This window comes from Canis lupus, chromosome 23 (genome assembly GCF_048164855.1).
Source record: "Canis lupus baileyi chromosome 23, mCanLup2.hap1, whole genome shotgun sequence".
Lineage (NCBI taxonomy): Eukaryota > Metazoa > Chordata > Mammalia > Carnivora > Canidae > Canis > Canis lupus.
The window spans coordinates 36124980-36142575 of NC_132860.1; the positions used below are offsets into that span (position 1 = coordinate 36124980).

Here is a 17596-nt window from a genome sequence, read left to right on the forward strand (position 1 = left end):
AAATGTACCGCTGTTGCTAAATAAATGTGAAATAATGACACTACTTAGCTTTTGGAAGATTTACTTCAGTGGAGAGAGATGACTCAAAGTGCACTGTTGAAAGCTCAAAGCAAGTGGGAACTTAAAGTCTCAGGCATTAAGAGGGCTGGCACATAGTGTTTCTACAGATCATAAAATCAGGCATTGAGATAATTTGTATAAAGTACTCTTGCAGGTAAAAGACAAAACTTGGATCCTTGAAAACGTTCTCAATGCTGACTTCACCTTTCTTCCATTTACCACATGTTATACTAACAACACACATGCTTCAGCTTCGAGCAAAATGTCCTAAACCAGGTGTCAGCAGGACCGACTTCATAGGTTTGGGACCTGTGTGGTAGCACAGGGTCCTGTGCTTAGTATTATTCTCTGGTCTTTTACTATCTTGATATTCTTTAATTTTTGCACTTTGCACTGGGCCCCGCGAACTGTGTAGCTGGTAGTAGATGTCAGGCTGCATGTCCTAGCACACGTGGGGCACTTCAGTTGTGTTCCTTGATGTGCTACACAGGCTGCAGAATTTGTCTTAGCAGAAGAGGGGCAGTACTTTGTTTATACAGTTGTAATGGCCATACCTCAGTGTGGACTCATTCAATTTATTTTTTTATTTTTATTTTTAATATTTATTTATTTATGATAGGCACACAGTGAGAGAGAGAGAGGCAGAGACACAGGCAGAGGGAGAAGCAGGCTCCATGCACCGGGAGCCCGACGTAGGATTCGATCCCGGGTCTCCAGGATCGCGCCCTGGGCCAAAGGCAGGCGCCAAACCGCTGCGCCACCCAGGGATCCCTGGACTCATTCAATTTAATCACAAATCCACATGCTGTGGGTATCCTCAAACTAGTGTATAGGATCTAAGGTGATGAGGTTATTAACTGCCCATACGACATTTAATAATGCATAAGTAGTTTTATTAAAATCATGTGCTATGTAACATGGCAATAAATGAAACACAAGTCAAACACTTAAAAAAGGTACAAGTGAGATGCGCGTTTACACATCTTTAAAGAAAGTGGACTGAGGCGAAGTCCTGGCACTATTCTAGACTTGGAAAAGAGAGTAGAGAGCTTAATGTTCTGAGCCTCGGTTCCTTAGCTGAAAACTGTGGGAGAACAGGACCTACTTAACAGACATATTGTATCAATCAAATCCAATCTATGAGTCCTTCCAGAAAGTCACATGACACTGAAGGTAGTAGGCATTTGTTTGGCTAAATGGTTAAAAAACACCCAGTATAGTCAGAGATGGTTATTACTACTTAAAAGGACTGCTTACTCATACGATGAGGAAGGCACAAAGACCTTTGTTAGGCAGGGATCCACTCACAAGCCATGAGGTAACCAAATAAAATTTTAAATAAAATTAAATGCTCTCCAATCTTGTGACATCCATAATCCATTCATTGGATTGAGTCAGCAGTTAGGATATGCCAGATTATGCTATAATCAGGCAAATCTCCATATAAGAGAGGTGCACCCCATTCAGGCCAGTGGAGGGGACAGGGGAGTCAACAGGCAGGAAGCACAGAGAATGTGAAGGATAGAAGAGAGAAGTTAACATGTTCAGAGGAACACAGAGGGGCAGCTGCTCATTCAGCCAGCACTGAATTGTTGATGGTTTTCCTAATCCCTTGTTCCCTTAATCACCATCTTCAATTGCTACTGAAAACGTTCATTCAAAAAGTATTTACAGAATTCCTATAATGTATCAGGCATTGAGATTAAAGGATAAATAGCTTGAGTCTATTCCTTTGATCCTAACCTAACCTCGTGATTTCAGGTAAATTTTCCTCAATTCTTCCGTGCCCTCACTTTCACCTGTCCCTCCTGTGAGCATTCTGTGTCCCACCTTTTAGTGTTCTGCTCTCTTTTCTGGCTAAAGCTGTCTGGGTTGTTGTAGGAGGTAGTAATTTTGGGCTAAAAAGACAAGCATCTCCTCTAGAGATGAGGGGGCAGGAAGCAGAATCTAGACTGGTAGCATGACCCTTGTACACCTTGTGGACAGAAAAGATGCTCTACTAATCTTTTTATCCAAGAGCACAGTGCAGTATGAGCTGGATAGTTATGGCTCAAAAAAGGGTTTCTGGATGGATAAATGAATGAGTGAGTGAGTGAATGAATTAGGGTCCACCATTAATAAAAATGATACCTGGATTCTAAATCTTGGCATAGAGATAGAGGAAAATGTAATGGTCAGTGGAAGGGCCACCCATGTCCCTTTTGTCCTTCTTTCTATAGAAATATAAAAATTAAAAACCTTTAAAAATCAGGGCCAGGCTGTGATTTCAAGAGAAGCAAAAAACTCCCCCAGATCCCCAGTGACTCCTCCTCCTTTCTATTTCTGGCATAAAATTAGCTGCCTGAAGACAAAGCCTTTTATTCCACAATTAAGGATGCAATTAAAAATGCAAATGCCTGAAAGAGTGAGCATAATGCTAATGAGTCTCAAAATATAAATGAAGAATCAAATTCTACTCTGCTTCAAAGGAGGCAACGGCTTAGGAGGTAGGTTCTGAGCACTTACGGGGGATAACAGGACCTCCCCTTTACCTAATGAGTCCCATTGGCAGGCTCTTTTATAGACTTAGTTTAACTTAATCCAAACAACAAGCCTGTGAACTAGGTATTATGCGCATTTTATAAATGAGAATTTTGTTTTAGCAATCGATAAACTTTGAGGTCTGGACCAGAAGCCAGGTCTATCTGGAGGAAGTCAGTATAAAGTGTAAACCAAAGAGAGAGTCGATCAATATGAATTTAACCTGCGCTCCTATAGGGTCGACTTCATCTTTACTGTATGTAAGTACAAGGAGCATGGGCTTCATTGAGACATAAATCTTGGTAAAGAATATGGCTTGGCCACATAACACCTTGCATAAGTGGTTTTTAAGCCTCTTTGGCCTTCTGTACTGTTCTTCTTCTATAGAATGGTGATAATAATCATACCTGGCACAGCACTGTTGTAAGGTTTAAGGGAAGTCAGGAGTGAAGTCTAGGCACATAAGCTCTGGCCCCGAAGCGTGGCATATGCAGGCCACCCAGACGCTGGAGTATCTTCTCCAGACCTCTTCTGGTTTCTCAAGACTAGACTGTCTCTAGACTTTCTGCTTCATCCTGTTAAACTGTTTCAGGTACTTGGTCACATCTCTCTCAGTAAGATTCTCAAAGAAATAAATCTGAATCCAAGCAGTTTTAATGTCCTTTTTGGCTACAATATATCAGACTTCTGAATGAATAAATGATGATTTTACTAAATAAGAATATATGAGTGAATGACTGAGAAGTAATACAAATGCCACTGTCAGCCAGCCCAGTGCTGGTACTGGGCAGGGGGTACACGCAGATGATTGTAATACGTCTTCTGGGGACAGCGATTGAGAGCATGCTGGGTCCAAGTTGGAGGGAAGGAAGATAAAATTTGGACTTGTAATAAGTCTACAGACTTCATGGGTTTGTTTTAAATGTCCTTGAGAAATCCATAGCCACATGAAGTTAGTAGTGGCTTCACACTGGAGCAAAGTCCCCGGACAGGCTCCATTTGACATTCTTTCTTCCCACCCCCACATTACTGACCAGCAGCACACTGGAGCAGGAAGTAGAGTAGAAGGGTATACTACCATTTAAAGTAAAAACCAGGGGTGCCTGGGTGGTTCAGTCAGTTAAATGTCTGCCTTCAGTTCAGGGCAGGATCCCAGGGTCCTGGGATAGAGCCCTGGCTTCTTCCTTCCTCTCCCCTGCACGACACTCCCCCCTGCTAGTTCTCTCTCTATCTCTGTCAATAAAATAAAATAAAATCTTAAAAACATAAAAAAAACAAAGACCAGAGTCTCTTCCCTATAGGATGATGTAGCTTCCGCCTCCCAACAAAGTTCAGTCAGGTGGGAACCTCCTTCCCCTAGAACAAAAACCCATCAGGATAAAGAATCCTGAGTGGAATTCGTTTTCTCAAGATTGTCCTCGATGTAACTTCCAAAGGAAGACTAAGACTGTTGATCATGAGACACAGGATGAAGTTCACCCTGCGCCTTGCCCCTTCCCTAAATCCTCTCACTAAGAGGGTATCTATCGGCTATGTGTGCTTGGCTAAATCTATTATTGAATTAGCCCCCAGCTTAAAGAGAGTTACAGAGTTCAGCAGGCAAATGAAGTAGGCTGAAAGGCCCTCTAGTGCCAGATGTTTCCTGGATATCCTAGTACCAGTAGGTAAAACCTGTGTTCTTAGGACATGACCAGACTCTATGGACTTGGTGGCAGCCCAGCTGGTATCAAACTTGTATAGGACTCGTTGTCTAAGGATCTTGGCTTATATTCTATTTTTTCTTTCATATCTGTATAGGAAAGAGAGTCTAGGAATTAATTCATTCAACAATTATTTACTAAGCAAACTTCTTTATGCCAGGCACTATGGCATAAGACACTAAGGGCATAATAAAATGAAGACATTAACTGGAATTTGCAGGTCCAGTATTGAATGGTGTTTCCATTTCAAGGGCCTTTACCATGAAAACTTAATAAAGACTAGAATGATCATTATTTTAACAGTTTTTTTTTTTTTTAACAGATGGGTTTTAAATACCAGTGATCTTCTAGGCAGGTAGGAAGCCTAATAGGAATACTGCAAAAATTCAAAAAGGATAATTGCCAGCATATAATGCATGAAGTATCAGGAAATAATGATCTATACATAGTATTTGCATTGTCTACAGATAAGGACTATAAGAATCCTGAGGGAAGGAGGTGTGTGTTCTTATTCATCTCTGTATCCTCAACATCTGCCATAGATGTTACACTCTAGGAAAGTATGTAAATCATGTTTATTGAATGTAAGAATCAATGCACTAATCAATCAATGAATGAAAGCCTTATGTTCAACAATGGGGCAGGAGGCAGACCTAAGAGCATTTGTCATATTACAGCCTTTGAAGCAAAAGGTGTCTTTAGGAAGCAGCAAAAGGTGGTGAGAGGATTTGGAGGGGTAGGGATGGGTTGTGGGGTGTCAGCTTCTGCTTTGTCCTCAGCTTGCCTTCTGTCCCCTAATCAGTATGAGAGATGTCTGGTGAGTTGACAGATCTGGGCATCCTGGAGCCTACAATTCTGATCCCCCCACTTCAGCCTCCATGGTATCTAAATGTGAAAAAATGTAAAATGGTGCCAGGATGTCTGTCCTCCTTCTCTTGCTGAAAGGAAGCAAGAGAAAACTAGGAGAAAACAGTAGTTTGTTCAGGACCATTTCTATAATCTCTCTGTCCTGTAGAGGAGAGGTTGCCTTCATAATATACAATAAATATCACCAATTAATTGTTTCCTGTGTGTCAGGTATTTAAATTCACAGTTTTATTTAGTCCTTACTACCAGTTTATGGTATCCTATCACTATTTGCATTTCACAAAGAAACCAAGGCCAGAGAGACTGATTTGTCCCAAATCACTTGAGCTAGTAAGCGGCAGAATCAGGACTTAAATTTTGTCTGTCTGGAATAATCCAGCAACTGGTTCTTCAACGCTGTTCTGTGCTGCCTCACATACAGGCCCTGGATGTCTATGCTTATATCCAGTCTAACTCTGTGATCTTGGGGAAATTATTTAACTTCTGTGAATCTCAGTTTTTTCATCTGTAAAATGGAGAAAACATTTTGTGACTCCTCAAGATATTGGGAGAATCATATGGGAAAACATATGTACAATACCATGAGCACAATGATTGGCCCACAGAAGGTGCCTGACAAGCGTTTTCTTTCACTTCCACTTCCTCATCTGTACCAAATTGGCTGAACAACCAACCCAGAGATCTGCTGAATATAATGCAGTGAAGGTATGCTCTCCTGCCTGCGTGAAGTGTCATTTGCCTGGAGTGCTCCTTCTTGTTTACTCCATCTGCAAGCTTTATATCATGACCCATTAGTGAGTCATTAAATCAAGTTAATGAGTTGTGATCTTCATTTTTTAAAAAAAGGGAGACAAACAGAACGGAAAATAAAATAACACTTTACAAAAAAAGTACAATTTAACTAAAAAGTTTTTCAGCTTTATGCTGTATGTATTTACTGGGTCACAGTGAAGAACGTTTTTCTTACTTAGAAGTTTTCAAGTTAACTCCCATAAGATCTTTAAGAATCAGTTCAGCAGTCTTTGCATTACGAAGCAATGAAGGGTCCAGGCCTTTCTAGAGCTAATTTTCCACCCCACACTGCATTGTGATTGTCTTCCTCTCATCTTCATCTCATCTCCAATTGAATAAGAGATTCTTGTGGACAGGAAACATGACTTTTATGGCTGAGTCCTCAGTGTTCATTATAGGACAGAGAGGTTATTCACTTGAACTCTCAAAATTGATTCCTTTGATTAACAAATGAACATGGGCCAGGCTTCACTCTGTCCTGTGACCTTTTACTCCCCATTGGTGAACTACGCAGCTTTTCTTTCCACCTCTCCCCATTCTCCAAGTCCTGGGTGCTCTTGCTCTCCTTTTTATCATAAGAAAGGCTCTTTCCTTAGCTATTTGCACTTTTATGTGATTTCAATCACCTACATCTCTGATTCTTAGTAGCATTTGGATATAAAGGTCCATTCCTATTAGCAGCAGGAAAAGCCCTGTTCTCTGTCACAGGGATGCTTTCACCAGCTGGTAGGTAAGAAAGAGCACATATTTTAGAGGCAGGGAGAGCTCAATCTGCCCACATAGAGAGCCTCGAAATATGTGCAACAAAATGCGTATTCCAGTGGCTCGGGAGCTCAAGTGCATCTACATCTGAAGAATTCATAATGTACTTATGAAGTATTTTGAAAAATATTTTATTCAAATTTTTAACATTTTATTTACTTTTAAGGTTCTACAACTATATGTTTCACAATGCAAGAAATACACAATACAAAAAGCCCCGTAAATCAAATATATCCAAATCATTCACATAGAACATGTACAGTGTTATCACAAGCAGCAATCAACTCCATTTGTACAGCACTACCAAAGTACTTCAGGCACCTTACACAAAAGATTCAAAGAAGGAAAATAATTACAAATAGATTGGAAAATAGAGAGGGTTGGCTCAAGTTTAGAATGCTGCCTGGCTCAGATATGCTAGTTCCCCCTCCCTCCTTTCAACACTTTCAGGACAAATTGCTATCACCTGGGTGGATTATTTCTAGTAAGGGAATAAGGCCAGCTCATGCAAGATGTAGCCTCTCAGACACAGCCAAGGCAGGGTTAGATTTGAGTGTGTGTGTGTGTGTGTTTGTGTGTGTAGGGAAGAGGAAGCAACTCCTAGGGGAAGGGTGGTTTTGTGGTGCAGACAAATATCCTACAAGTCAGCTAAATTGTTTATCATAGAACAAAGAAAGGCTGTTAGCTTTCCGGTTTAGGTTTTGGCTTCATGGAAAAATACCAATGAAACTAAAGAAATCCCATATGTCCTATAGTGCAGTTTATCCAGTGTAAAAACCCCAAAAGGGTTTGTGTTTGAGTTTCTCCTCTCGGCTAATCTATTCTTTAATCTAAGAGTTCAGGGCTGAGCTGCCAGGAGCAGATTGGGAATTATAGCTAAAGTGCGTTCAACAGCTGATACCACAGAAGCTGAGCCCTTGGGAGGTGGAGTGAGAAGGGAGGTAAAAGATCTTACCCCACCACCAAAAAGCTGTGGCACATCTCTTCCCTCCTGGGGCCTCAGTTTCCTCTCCTGTAAATTAAATAGTGGACCTGGTGATAGCTATGATTCCTTCCAGCTCTAGACTTACATAAAGCCAAGCATAAGAATATTCCAGGATGTCATTCTCAGATTAAAGAAACATGCTCATCATTTGATATTTATATAATCAGAGAAATCCTGCTACTAATTTATTTTGAGAGAGCAACTTAGTTGACTTTCTAAAATAAGTACAACCAACTGGCACTGGCCCTATTCAAGTGCTCTAGATAAAGCAAGCATCTCTATGAAAATCCTATAGCCATATTTGGTGTAACCCTACCCCCCAACCCCCAAAAGGCTGGGGTGGGGGTGGGGACAAAGGTACAAAGTTACTAAAGTACAAAGGTACTAAAAAGATCCTTTTTTAGTAAGAATTCCCTTAGGCTTTGCTAGTTCATTCCATTGCATTGCCTTTTTGCTGTTGTTGTTGGGGTAGGGTTTGTCAGTTTTATCACAGCGTATGAAAACAAGGCCAGGGGGGTCTTCTAAGTTCTTTCCTTCTGATTTTACTTATATATGGCCACTATCTCTTCCAATTTTATGCCTCTAAGAGTCATTTAATGCTAAGATCAGCCCTCTAGGTACTAAATAAGTATTAATAATTATACATTTGGAAAACAAATATCTTATTTGTATAGTAGAGAGATCATTTGGAGAATTTCCCATGAAGTGTCAGCTATTTTTGAGTGTCACTGAAAAGAAGTTCCTCATTTCAATGCAACTTCCAACTGTTAGAATGCGATTAAGATAACATTCTTTATTACCTTAAATCCTCATCTCTTTTGTATGTCATTCTTTATTTATCATTTTAGAGAATAAAGGTTTGGGTCTGATTAATACTACTCTTTCAAATTAGTCTATTCATTTTATGTTATATCACTCTATTACTCCATTTAATTTTCCTAATCTTCCACAACTTAACTCAAAAGACTAAACTATTACCAGTATATTTTCAGCAAAGTTCTTCTAGTACATTAACATTCTTCTGCATCCTATTTTTTTAACAAGATATCAACAATATGATAATTTTTCCTTTCAGTGTTATTCTATATATCTATTTCATTTGCATTAACTGATTTTTCTCTATCCTATTAACCGAATTGGCTTTTCCCAATTTGCTACCCAAGAGTAAAGCATTTCAAGATTTAAAATATTTTGCATTACAAAGACCAGCAATATAAAGCCAGAAGGGAGAAAAGAAAAGCCACTTTCCATCATATCTGTGACTTTGCGACAAAACTTGTTCCAGGGTGGTTCTTAATAGCTGCTGTTGTGGATTACACTGGAGTATATCAAAATAATCTTGTGAAATTCAAATTTGGAACATCAATAGTCAAAAATAATTTTGTTTTTTATCCTGTTTTTATTTTAAATCTCAGGGCTTCCTAAGTATTTGAACGCCCTAGAATAAGAAGGGACTCTATGTTTTCTCCAAGGACCAGCAAATCAAGGCCTTTGAGAATGTGCTACCATCTGAAATCCTGCTCCCTTCTTGGTCCTGCTGTACCTATCTGATACACACAGAAGATAACATCAGAGCCAAAGTGGAATCAATGGAACATGTCAGTTCAACTACATAATTTAGTATCCATAACATACCCTTCATGCTAGGGAAAAACAGTAAAATCTCAGGTGAGGAGGATATGACCTTTGGTGGGAGTCAGACCAGATTTTGGGGCCAATTGAAGAGAGGAGAATGCGATGAGGATTGGGAGTGGTTCCTCCAGTGGCACACAGATTCATTTTGACAACTTATTAGGTACCATTTCTCTCCTTTGGTTGTTAATACTTATATTATTTTAAAAAGTACAGTCAGCATGGATGAAGTATATTTTGGAAGGGATATAGGAGGCATGCACTAAGAAGAGGTGCATGTTATAGTTCATTGATGATGGATCTTATTCAAGAGTTAACTACAGGGCTAAGAGACCGGAATGCATTTCAAGTTCAATCAATCTTTTTTTTTTTTTTCCTGGTAAATTAATGCATTTTGTCAGGCAAGGAACAGGTAACTTTCACAGTCTGAGAAACGATTGGTCACAAGATACCACAGAAGAAAGTCTTTCCACCAAAACTTGTTGGTAAGAAGCATGTAACTCTTTCACAGAGAACTTTGACTTTCAATCAATACACCAAAGTTCATGCAATATATATCAAGCAGGTCAAGAGGTGATACAAGAATATTTTCTTCCTATACTGACGGTAAGAAAATATCCAAGGCATTGGTCCATATATTCAATTTAAGATGATCAGGAATGAAAATGTTTCTTCTCATTATTTTACTGCAACCTGTACTAAGAACTTGACCCTAGACCATAACATTCTCAAAGAGTAACTTATTAAAAGCAGGGCTTTTTAACTAATTTAACATAGTAACATTTCAAAATGTCTTCAAAGTGGTTAAAAATAGTCTTACAGTCTTACAGTGGTGTATTGATGAGCATGAGTTAATAAGAACACATGTTCCATTGGCACAAGGTGTTGCCTTTATCTCCCCAAGCTGCATGGCTCACAATGTGGAGATCACAGTAAGAAATGCTCCTTTGCCTACCTGACATAGAGGGAGCGTTTTTGATTGGTTCGCAGGGACCCGGACCCGGAGCTCATGCTGTGGTTCATCATCTGCTCGCGTAGGTCATGGATTTTGGCCTCAAATCGAGCGTAATCTGGGAAAGGAAACAAAGATGGTAGATTTGGTCCTGAGACTTCAGAGAAGGAGAAATCGTGCACAGCCAAGACAGCTACTTGTCCCTGATGTTGGTTGCTTTGCCAAAACTTAGGGAAATGCACAACTCAAAAGGGTGAACATGAAGGGATCAGTTGCTTAATATTATTTATTTGCAGACATTCACAAAAGGAAAAGGACATTCACAAAAGGAAATCAGTTACTTCCCCAAATGTAAATAGAAATTATGCTGCCATCAAATCCCCACATGTGATAAGTCCATGGGGGAAGAGGTGTGCAACGTTATATATGGGCAACACAGGGCATACCTGTGATGATAAAAATGTGCTGTCTTGACTGTGGTAATGGATACAGGTAATTGCACATGTGAAGAAATTATATACAACTAACTATACTCATATATACTCACACAAATGAGTCCAAGTAAAACTGGGAAAATTGGAATTAGATTGATGGATTATATCAAAGTCAGTATCCTGGCTGTGATACCATGCTATAGTTTTACAAAATGTTCCCATTGGAGGAAAACTATGAGTAAAAGTTACATGGATCTTCCTGTATTATTTATTGCAACTGCATATGAATCTATAATTATCTCAAAATAAAAGTTTTAATTTAGAAAAGGGGAAAAAAAACAACCCACCAAGACCATGAACAAACAAATATACAAGGAATTAGCAATGTTATTGGGAGGGGAGTTTGAGTCTACAGTTAACTTTCAGCCTGATAGACTGAGAACCAAGTGTTTGGTGATGAATTGTGTAAAAAAACCCCAAAACTAAAAAACCAACCTTCCTTTTAATTTGACTAAATTTTTTTTTCTGCTACAGGATTGTTAGAAGCTGATCATTTGGGATTATACCTTAATTTTGCCTTATAACTTTAATATAAAATCCATACACTAAACCTCATCACTTCTAAGATGCATAATATATTTAAATCAGCTTCTAGGAGAATGGCATTGGAAATGAGGGTAAATATATTTTAGAAACATTCAAACATATGGGCCTAAAATATCAAGAAAATATAGATATATATCATACTATTTCTTCATAGGAAAAGTATTTTTTCCAATAAAAAAATGAAGACAACACAAATAGAAGACAGCATAAATAGGTTTTAAGATACTTATTAACACAATCAGCATGTAAAAAGTAAAAGCTTCTGAAGTTTTTATATTCCTGATCACAATTTGTTCTTTCATCTCCGTGGCACATAGTGTTTTACTTTAGTAAAATCGAGTAGGTGAGAAGGCCAATTTACTTACAAGGTAAATGTAAAAATGCTAGTTCGAATTATAAATAGTTCTTTTGATTACAAAGAAATTCATCATAAAGAATTTTTTAAAATGCTAATTCAAATGATAAATTGTTCTTTTATACAGAGGAACTCATCATAAAGCATTTCCTTAATACATTTCAAAAAACAATTTGATTTTCAATTCAACTTATTCATAACTTTTCATAAAAAACAAGGATGACTAAATGAACATAATAAAAGATGATCTACTTGCAGTGTTTCAAATTCTTTACAACAAAAAGTTCCACAAATTAAATTTAAGCTCAATTTACTATCTGTTGGTTATTATGGGGTAGTATATCATAAAAGAGAAGATGTGGGGCAGCCCCGGTGGTGCAGCGGTTTAGTGCCGCCTGCAGCCTGGGGTGTGATCCTGGAGACCCGGGATCGAGTCCCACATCGGGCTTCCTGCATGGGGCCTGCTTCTCCCTCTGCCTGTGTCTCTGCCTCTCTCTAGCTCTCTCTAAATGAATAAATAAATAAATCTTAAAAAAAAGAAGAAGATTTGACCTTGGTTTTCAGTGATAAATGGACAACTGGATAATGACCTATGAATGTTAAATATTTTTAAAGTTTAGTACTCTAAAGATAAAACCATAGAAGCTGACTGGAAATTTCTGGTGCTTAAGCAAAGTCTTATGTAATCTAGATTTGGAAGGCTTCCTCTTCAAAGCTTAGCTTTAAGTAATTAAGTCCTAAATGACTAAATAAGCAGAACACATATTTAACCTAAAATCTATTGATTATAATTTATGATATTTATTTCAACCCCTTTTTACAGAGAGAAAAAACATTCATTTATAACAATCGATATATGACACATATGACACTGTATACAGATTTAAATCATTTTGGGCAAGTCATCCTAAGAGTCAATTAATATTCATTGGCATCACATGGCAGACACTATGCTTAGTGCTATGTGGGCACTATTTCTTCCTTAAATCACAAAATAAAGTTCATGGATGTTGTCAAAATTTGGACCATATGGAAAAGCACAGAAGAAAAATTGAGAGGTCCTCTTAGCTCTTCTGCCTTCCCTACCTTTTCCTTCCTCCTCATTGCTGTCCTTTGCATAGCTTTCTCTAAAGATACATGATGTGCACAGGCAGTTATTAACTCATTTTTTTTAAAGATTATTTATTTATTTGAGAGACAGAGAGCGAGAGTGAAAGAGCATGAGCTGGGGAAGAAGCAGAGGGAGAGAGAGAGACAGACTCCTTGTTGAGCTGGGAGCCCGATGCAGGACTTGATTCTAGGACCCTAGGATCTTGACCTGAGCCAAAGGCAAATACTTAACCAACTGAGCCACCCAAGTGCCCCCAACTCATTTCATATATATATACACACACATACCCACATACATATGAGATCGTAAATATATATTATGCTAATTGCTTTTTCTCTTTTTAACTATGTAACTTGGATCTTTTCCTGCCTTCTCCCAAATACATAGCTATATTTCTTAATACCCTTAATGGCATCACATGGTTAAGACTTTATTTAACAGTTGCAGAGAAGTACAGCAGAAGATAGACCCATCCAGCTTTTTGCTGTTATTAACAGGATACCAGGCTATGTGAGCACATTTATGGAAGGTTGATATAATGCTATGGTGCAGGTACGAGTCAAAGCTTTGCACAGACGTCATGCAGCCCCCACTCCTAGAGAATCAGATACTCTGGCCTGGAAACAAAGCAGGATCTCTTAGGGTCTTCTGAGCGTGCTTCCACATTGCTACTTCCTAAATACCAGGCATTTCCCTGAGAATTACTAAATCCCCCATCTGCTCCCAGGATACCCTCTCTTACAATTTTGGTGACTGCACTACCGTGATAAAAACCTCAAGTCCCACCTCCTATCTCCTACTAAAGCATCTTAATTCAGTGCCAGTCCCCGATGCCATTTGACCACTTTCATACTTTTTTGTGCTTATCACAGCAAATTGCAGTGTTTTGTGCCGTTGCTCATCTTCCTCATTTAGACTGAGCTCTCTGAGAGCAGAAGCCACAACTCACTCTCGTTGGGCTTCCCTGTTCCTAAAATAGTGTCTGGTATGCAGGAGGCATTTAATAATAGGGGTTCAATAAATGTTTTCTGAATGAATCATGAATGAGGAAGTAAGCAGAACCATTAAATAAGTTTAGTTATAAAATGCCTACAGGTACTGAAATTGTCTGTTCTTGATGTTAAGGATTTTTTTTAAACGAAGAAAGACAACATTCAGGACGCCTGCTCAGCGGTTGAGCATCTGCCTTCAGTGCGGGGCGTGATCCTGGAGACCGGGGATCGAGTCCCATGTCAGGCTTCCTGCATGGAGCCTGCTTCTCCCTCTCCCTGTGTCTCTGCCTCTCTCTCTCTCTCTCTCTCTCTGTGTGTGTCTCTCATGAATAAATAAATAAAATCTTAAAAAAAAAAAAAAGACAACATTCTTCTCCTGTGGGACTGACTTCTTTTTTCAAGGCTAAATAGTCTATCCAATTTCAGAGTTTTATTCCTATCTAATTGCTGCCACTCCCAAATCCCATTGATACTTTTCTTGTTCTCCAGGTGATCTCTGTGTTCTCCCCACTTCAGGCATGTCATACATTGGAAACACTTCTCCGATACTTAACCTGTATCTGATAAGCACTTTGTAAGGCTCTTCTGGTTGTCACATTTTATATGTCACAACAGGCTACTTGCTTTAATAGTAAGCTGTGTTCTCTTTATTGTATGGCTCATTAGATTTCCCAGATGTTTTCTGCCTTGCTTTTGAAATGTTTGTTTTACACCATATTCTACACTGTTTACACTCCCCACTGTGGACAGGGAAGTGTTGTGTTATATTGAATTTGTCTTCATTAGAATATATCCTGCCCTCAATTCCTCCACTTTGACAGTCGTGTTAACCACAAATCCTATGTTTTTATTTCTGTTTAAAAGTGCTTGCCCAACTCTTCACTCTTTTTTAAAAATTTATTTATCGATGTTTAGTAAGAAAGAGAGGGAGAGAGACAAAGGAAGTTGGGGGAGAGAGGCAGAGAGCATCTCAAGCAGAGCCCTATGTAGACTTGATTCCACGACCCATGAGATCATGATCCAAGCCAAAACCAAGAGTCAGAAATCTAACCGACTGAGCCACGCAGGCACCCCGTTATTTTTTATTTTATTATTACTTGATTATTATTCATTATTACATGAAGTAGCCTCCATGCCATTGTGGGGCTTGAACTCATGAACCCACTATCAAGAGTTGCATGCTCCACTGATTGAGCCAGCCAGGGACCCCTCTTCACTATTTTTTTTTTTTTTGAAAAGAAAATTTAAGTATAAGTAATTTCATCAGAGCAGAAGCAATAAAATCTGAATTTACAAATATAAATGGTATTTGTGAGAGTCACACAGGGACAGAGGGAGAAGAGGAGGAATGTCTCCAGCTTCTCAGAGATGAATGAGTTTATGGTGAGAAATGCTCAAGAATAAACAAGAAAACAGGTCTGTAAATTGTGAGATAGAACTTCTTTATGTCTTATAATGGTGCTGAAAATCACAGTTTGCAGCATGACAAAAACTACCACCACCATGTCCGTTTAAGCTTAATCCCTGCTCGTCTCCCTAAAGCTTTCAGCCCCATTTCTGCTTTCCTTTTTCATAGATTTTTCAGTCAAATCCTAACACTCAGGGGGAACATTTATGTGAGATCTGAAAGCGCTCCAATCTTTACATCATCTAAAGGAGAATTCCTGTTCTCTGAGCACCAGTAATGGGCTAGTGTCTGTGTGGTATAATTGAAATATTATTTCTCCTAACAAAGCTCTGAGGTAGGTATACCATTTTCAAGATGGTATACTAAATGGAATGATATACAATGGATGACATACAAATGGATGGTATGGAAACAAAGGCAGAGAAGCTAATTAACTTCACCAAAATCACTAAATTGACCTTGGATCTTTGTGAGGTCAATTTATTTCCATTATATCATGATATCTGATATAACATCTTACTTCTCCTTTAGAATCTAAGGTGTCCTCAACTCTCTCCTCTCTCTTGACATCTTGCTCTCCTTCTTCTCATCTGCTGTGTTGATCATGTGTACGCTGAGCTTCTTTATTGCCGTGCAAACCCCTTAGAGGGTGAGGATGCCTCGCCTATCTCTGGTCCCCAAACCTCGGGCCTGTCGTTCCTCGTGCTCTAGACTCAGGACTGTGTCAGGTGCTTGGCAGATAGTGTTGAATAAGACAGAACCTGAAGGAGTTTGCTTCCAGAATGTGACAATGTCAAGGAAATTAAGCATAAGAATGCTGAAGTGCGGAGTTGCATTAAAGAGGCAGCACCTTATTCTGTCTTACTTAGCATGAAATAGATGCCTGGTAAATGCTTTCAAAATTACAAGTTTGTATTTATTTTATGTTTTATGTTTCTTGGGGTTTTCTTGTGTAACAAGAAGCAAACTGCTGAAAACCAACTTCTAGGCAAATGTTTTAGAGGAGTTTCAAGAAATGTTATTTCCAGCTGGTTCTTTCTTCTATGTATGAAAAATTTCCCCTTCTTGGGCATGTAAATACAGTTGTTTTTGTTGAAACAGATTCATACTGGGATTGCATTACTTGCTTTCACTTGGTTGGACATGATGGGTGATAACAGTAGACAGGGTACAAAACGTGGTTTATACAGATGGGGTCAGAATCCTGGCTCTGCCACTTACTAGTTGTGTATTACTGTGAAAGTTATTAACCTTTCTGGGCTCAATTTTCTCATAAGTAGAACAGGAATAATAACTGTTTCTATGTCAAGATGTGTTGGGAAGATTACAAGAGAGCCTATGGACTTCAAGGGTTGGATCTTGGTAATGACTGGTAATTCCTCCGGGTAATTTTCACATGTAATTTAACACCTATTTTTATTCATTACTTGTAAAAGTCATAACCCCTTTCTGTATTAGGTAAAATGAAAACCTGTCTCCACTCCTAGAGCACCCCCCTCCCGGTATAGACTCATTCTGCCTATTATCAGTTTCTCAAGAGTTTGAGCTACTGATGGACACTTGGAGGGAGAAAGGCAAGGGTGTGAACACCATACACTGCACATGAGAAGGAGCTCTGCTATACACTCTGCTATACACTTCTGCAATTTGTCAAGAGTGAACGAGGAGACCCAGAATGCAAATCCACCCTATCATTCACACAGGAAAGGAGGCATTGCTTCTGTGAGGGGGCTGGCGTTGTTTGATGCAGGAAAATTAATCCGACTTGATTAAAGCTGCCCAACTGCTCACATTTTCAAGGCTCAGATGACCAGCCTCCTGTCTTAGAGAAGGAAACAATGAGCTCAGTGTGTTAGACAACAGCATGAAGCTACGGGCATGCTCTTCTCCAAGTGAACTGGTGGGGAGGGCACCCCTCTGCAGTTACAACCATGCTGCTGACTCCCAAATCATGAGATCAGAGGAAGCAGTGAGCAGAGGAAAGGCGATTAGGAACTTGAGTTTAGGAGGCCAGCTCTATATCTTAAGCCTATCATTTGCTACCAATGGGGCCGTGGGAAGTTTCTGAACCTTAGTTTGTTCATCTGCAAAATTGTGAGATTCCTCTCATAAAGTAGTTTTGAGAATCAAAATGAGATTTGACAGGAAGCACTTCACAAATGTAAAATAGTTGTTGCTTGCTATTACCCTGGTGGCTTCCTTCAGAATAAATGCATATGCAGTCCTTAGTGGCACTAATAAGGACAGTAGCATCCTATTCCTGCTTGTTCATTATGGACACTGCACAACTTTAACAACAACTGGTGAAATCACTGAGCTGTTAGAGGGGTTCAGCACATCCAAGCGACACAGACTGCTTTCCTGCTGAGCTACCATTTCCTCGCTACAGGGAAAGTAGTTTGAAGAGGCCACCTGCTACA

The 17596-nt window shown here is 39.2% G+C and overlaps 1 protein-coding gene across 33 annotated transcripts in view; it reads right to left on the minus strand.

Moving 5' to 3' along the window:
* The window catches only part of DLG2 (discs large MAGUK scaffold protein 2), a 1975849-nt gene that overhangs the window by 140095 nt on the left and 1818158 nt on the right, over positions 1-17596 (minus strand). For all 33 annotated transcript variants that reach the window (XM_072794850.1, XM_072794842.1, XM_072794854.1 and 30 more), the window contains one exon: positions 10274-10388. In XM_072794850.1, the coding sequence (XP_072650951.1) occupies positions 10274-10388 (115 nt within the window). The remainder of the gene's footprint in view (positions 1-10273; positions 10389-17596) is intronic.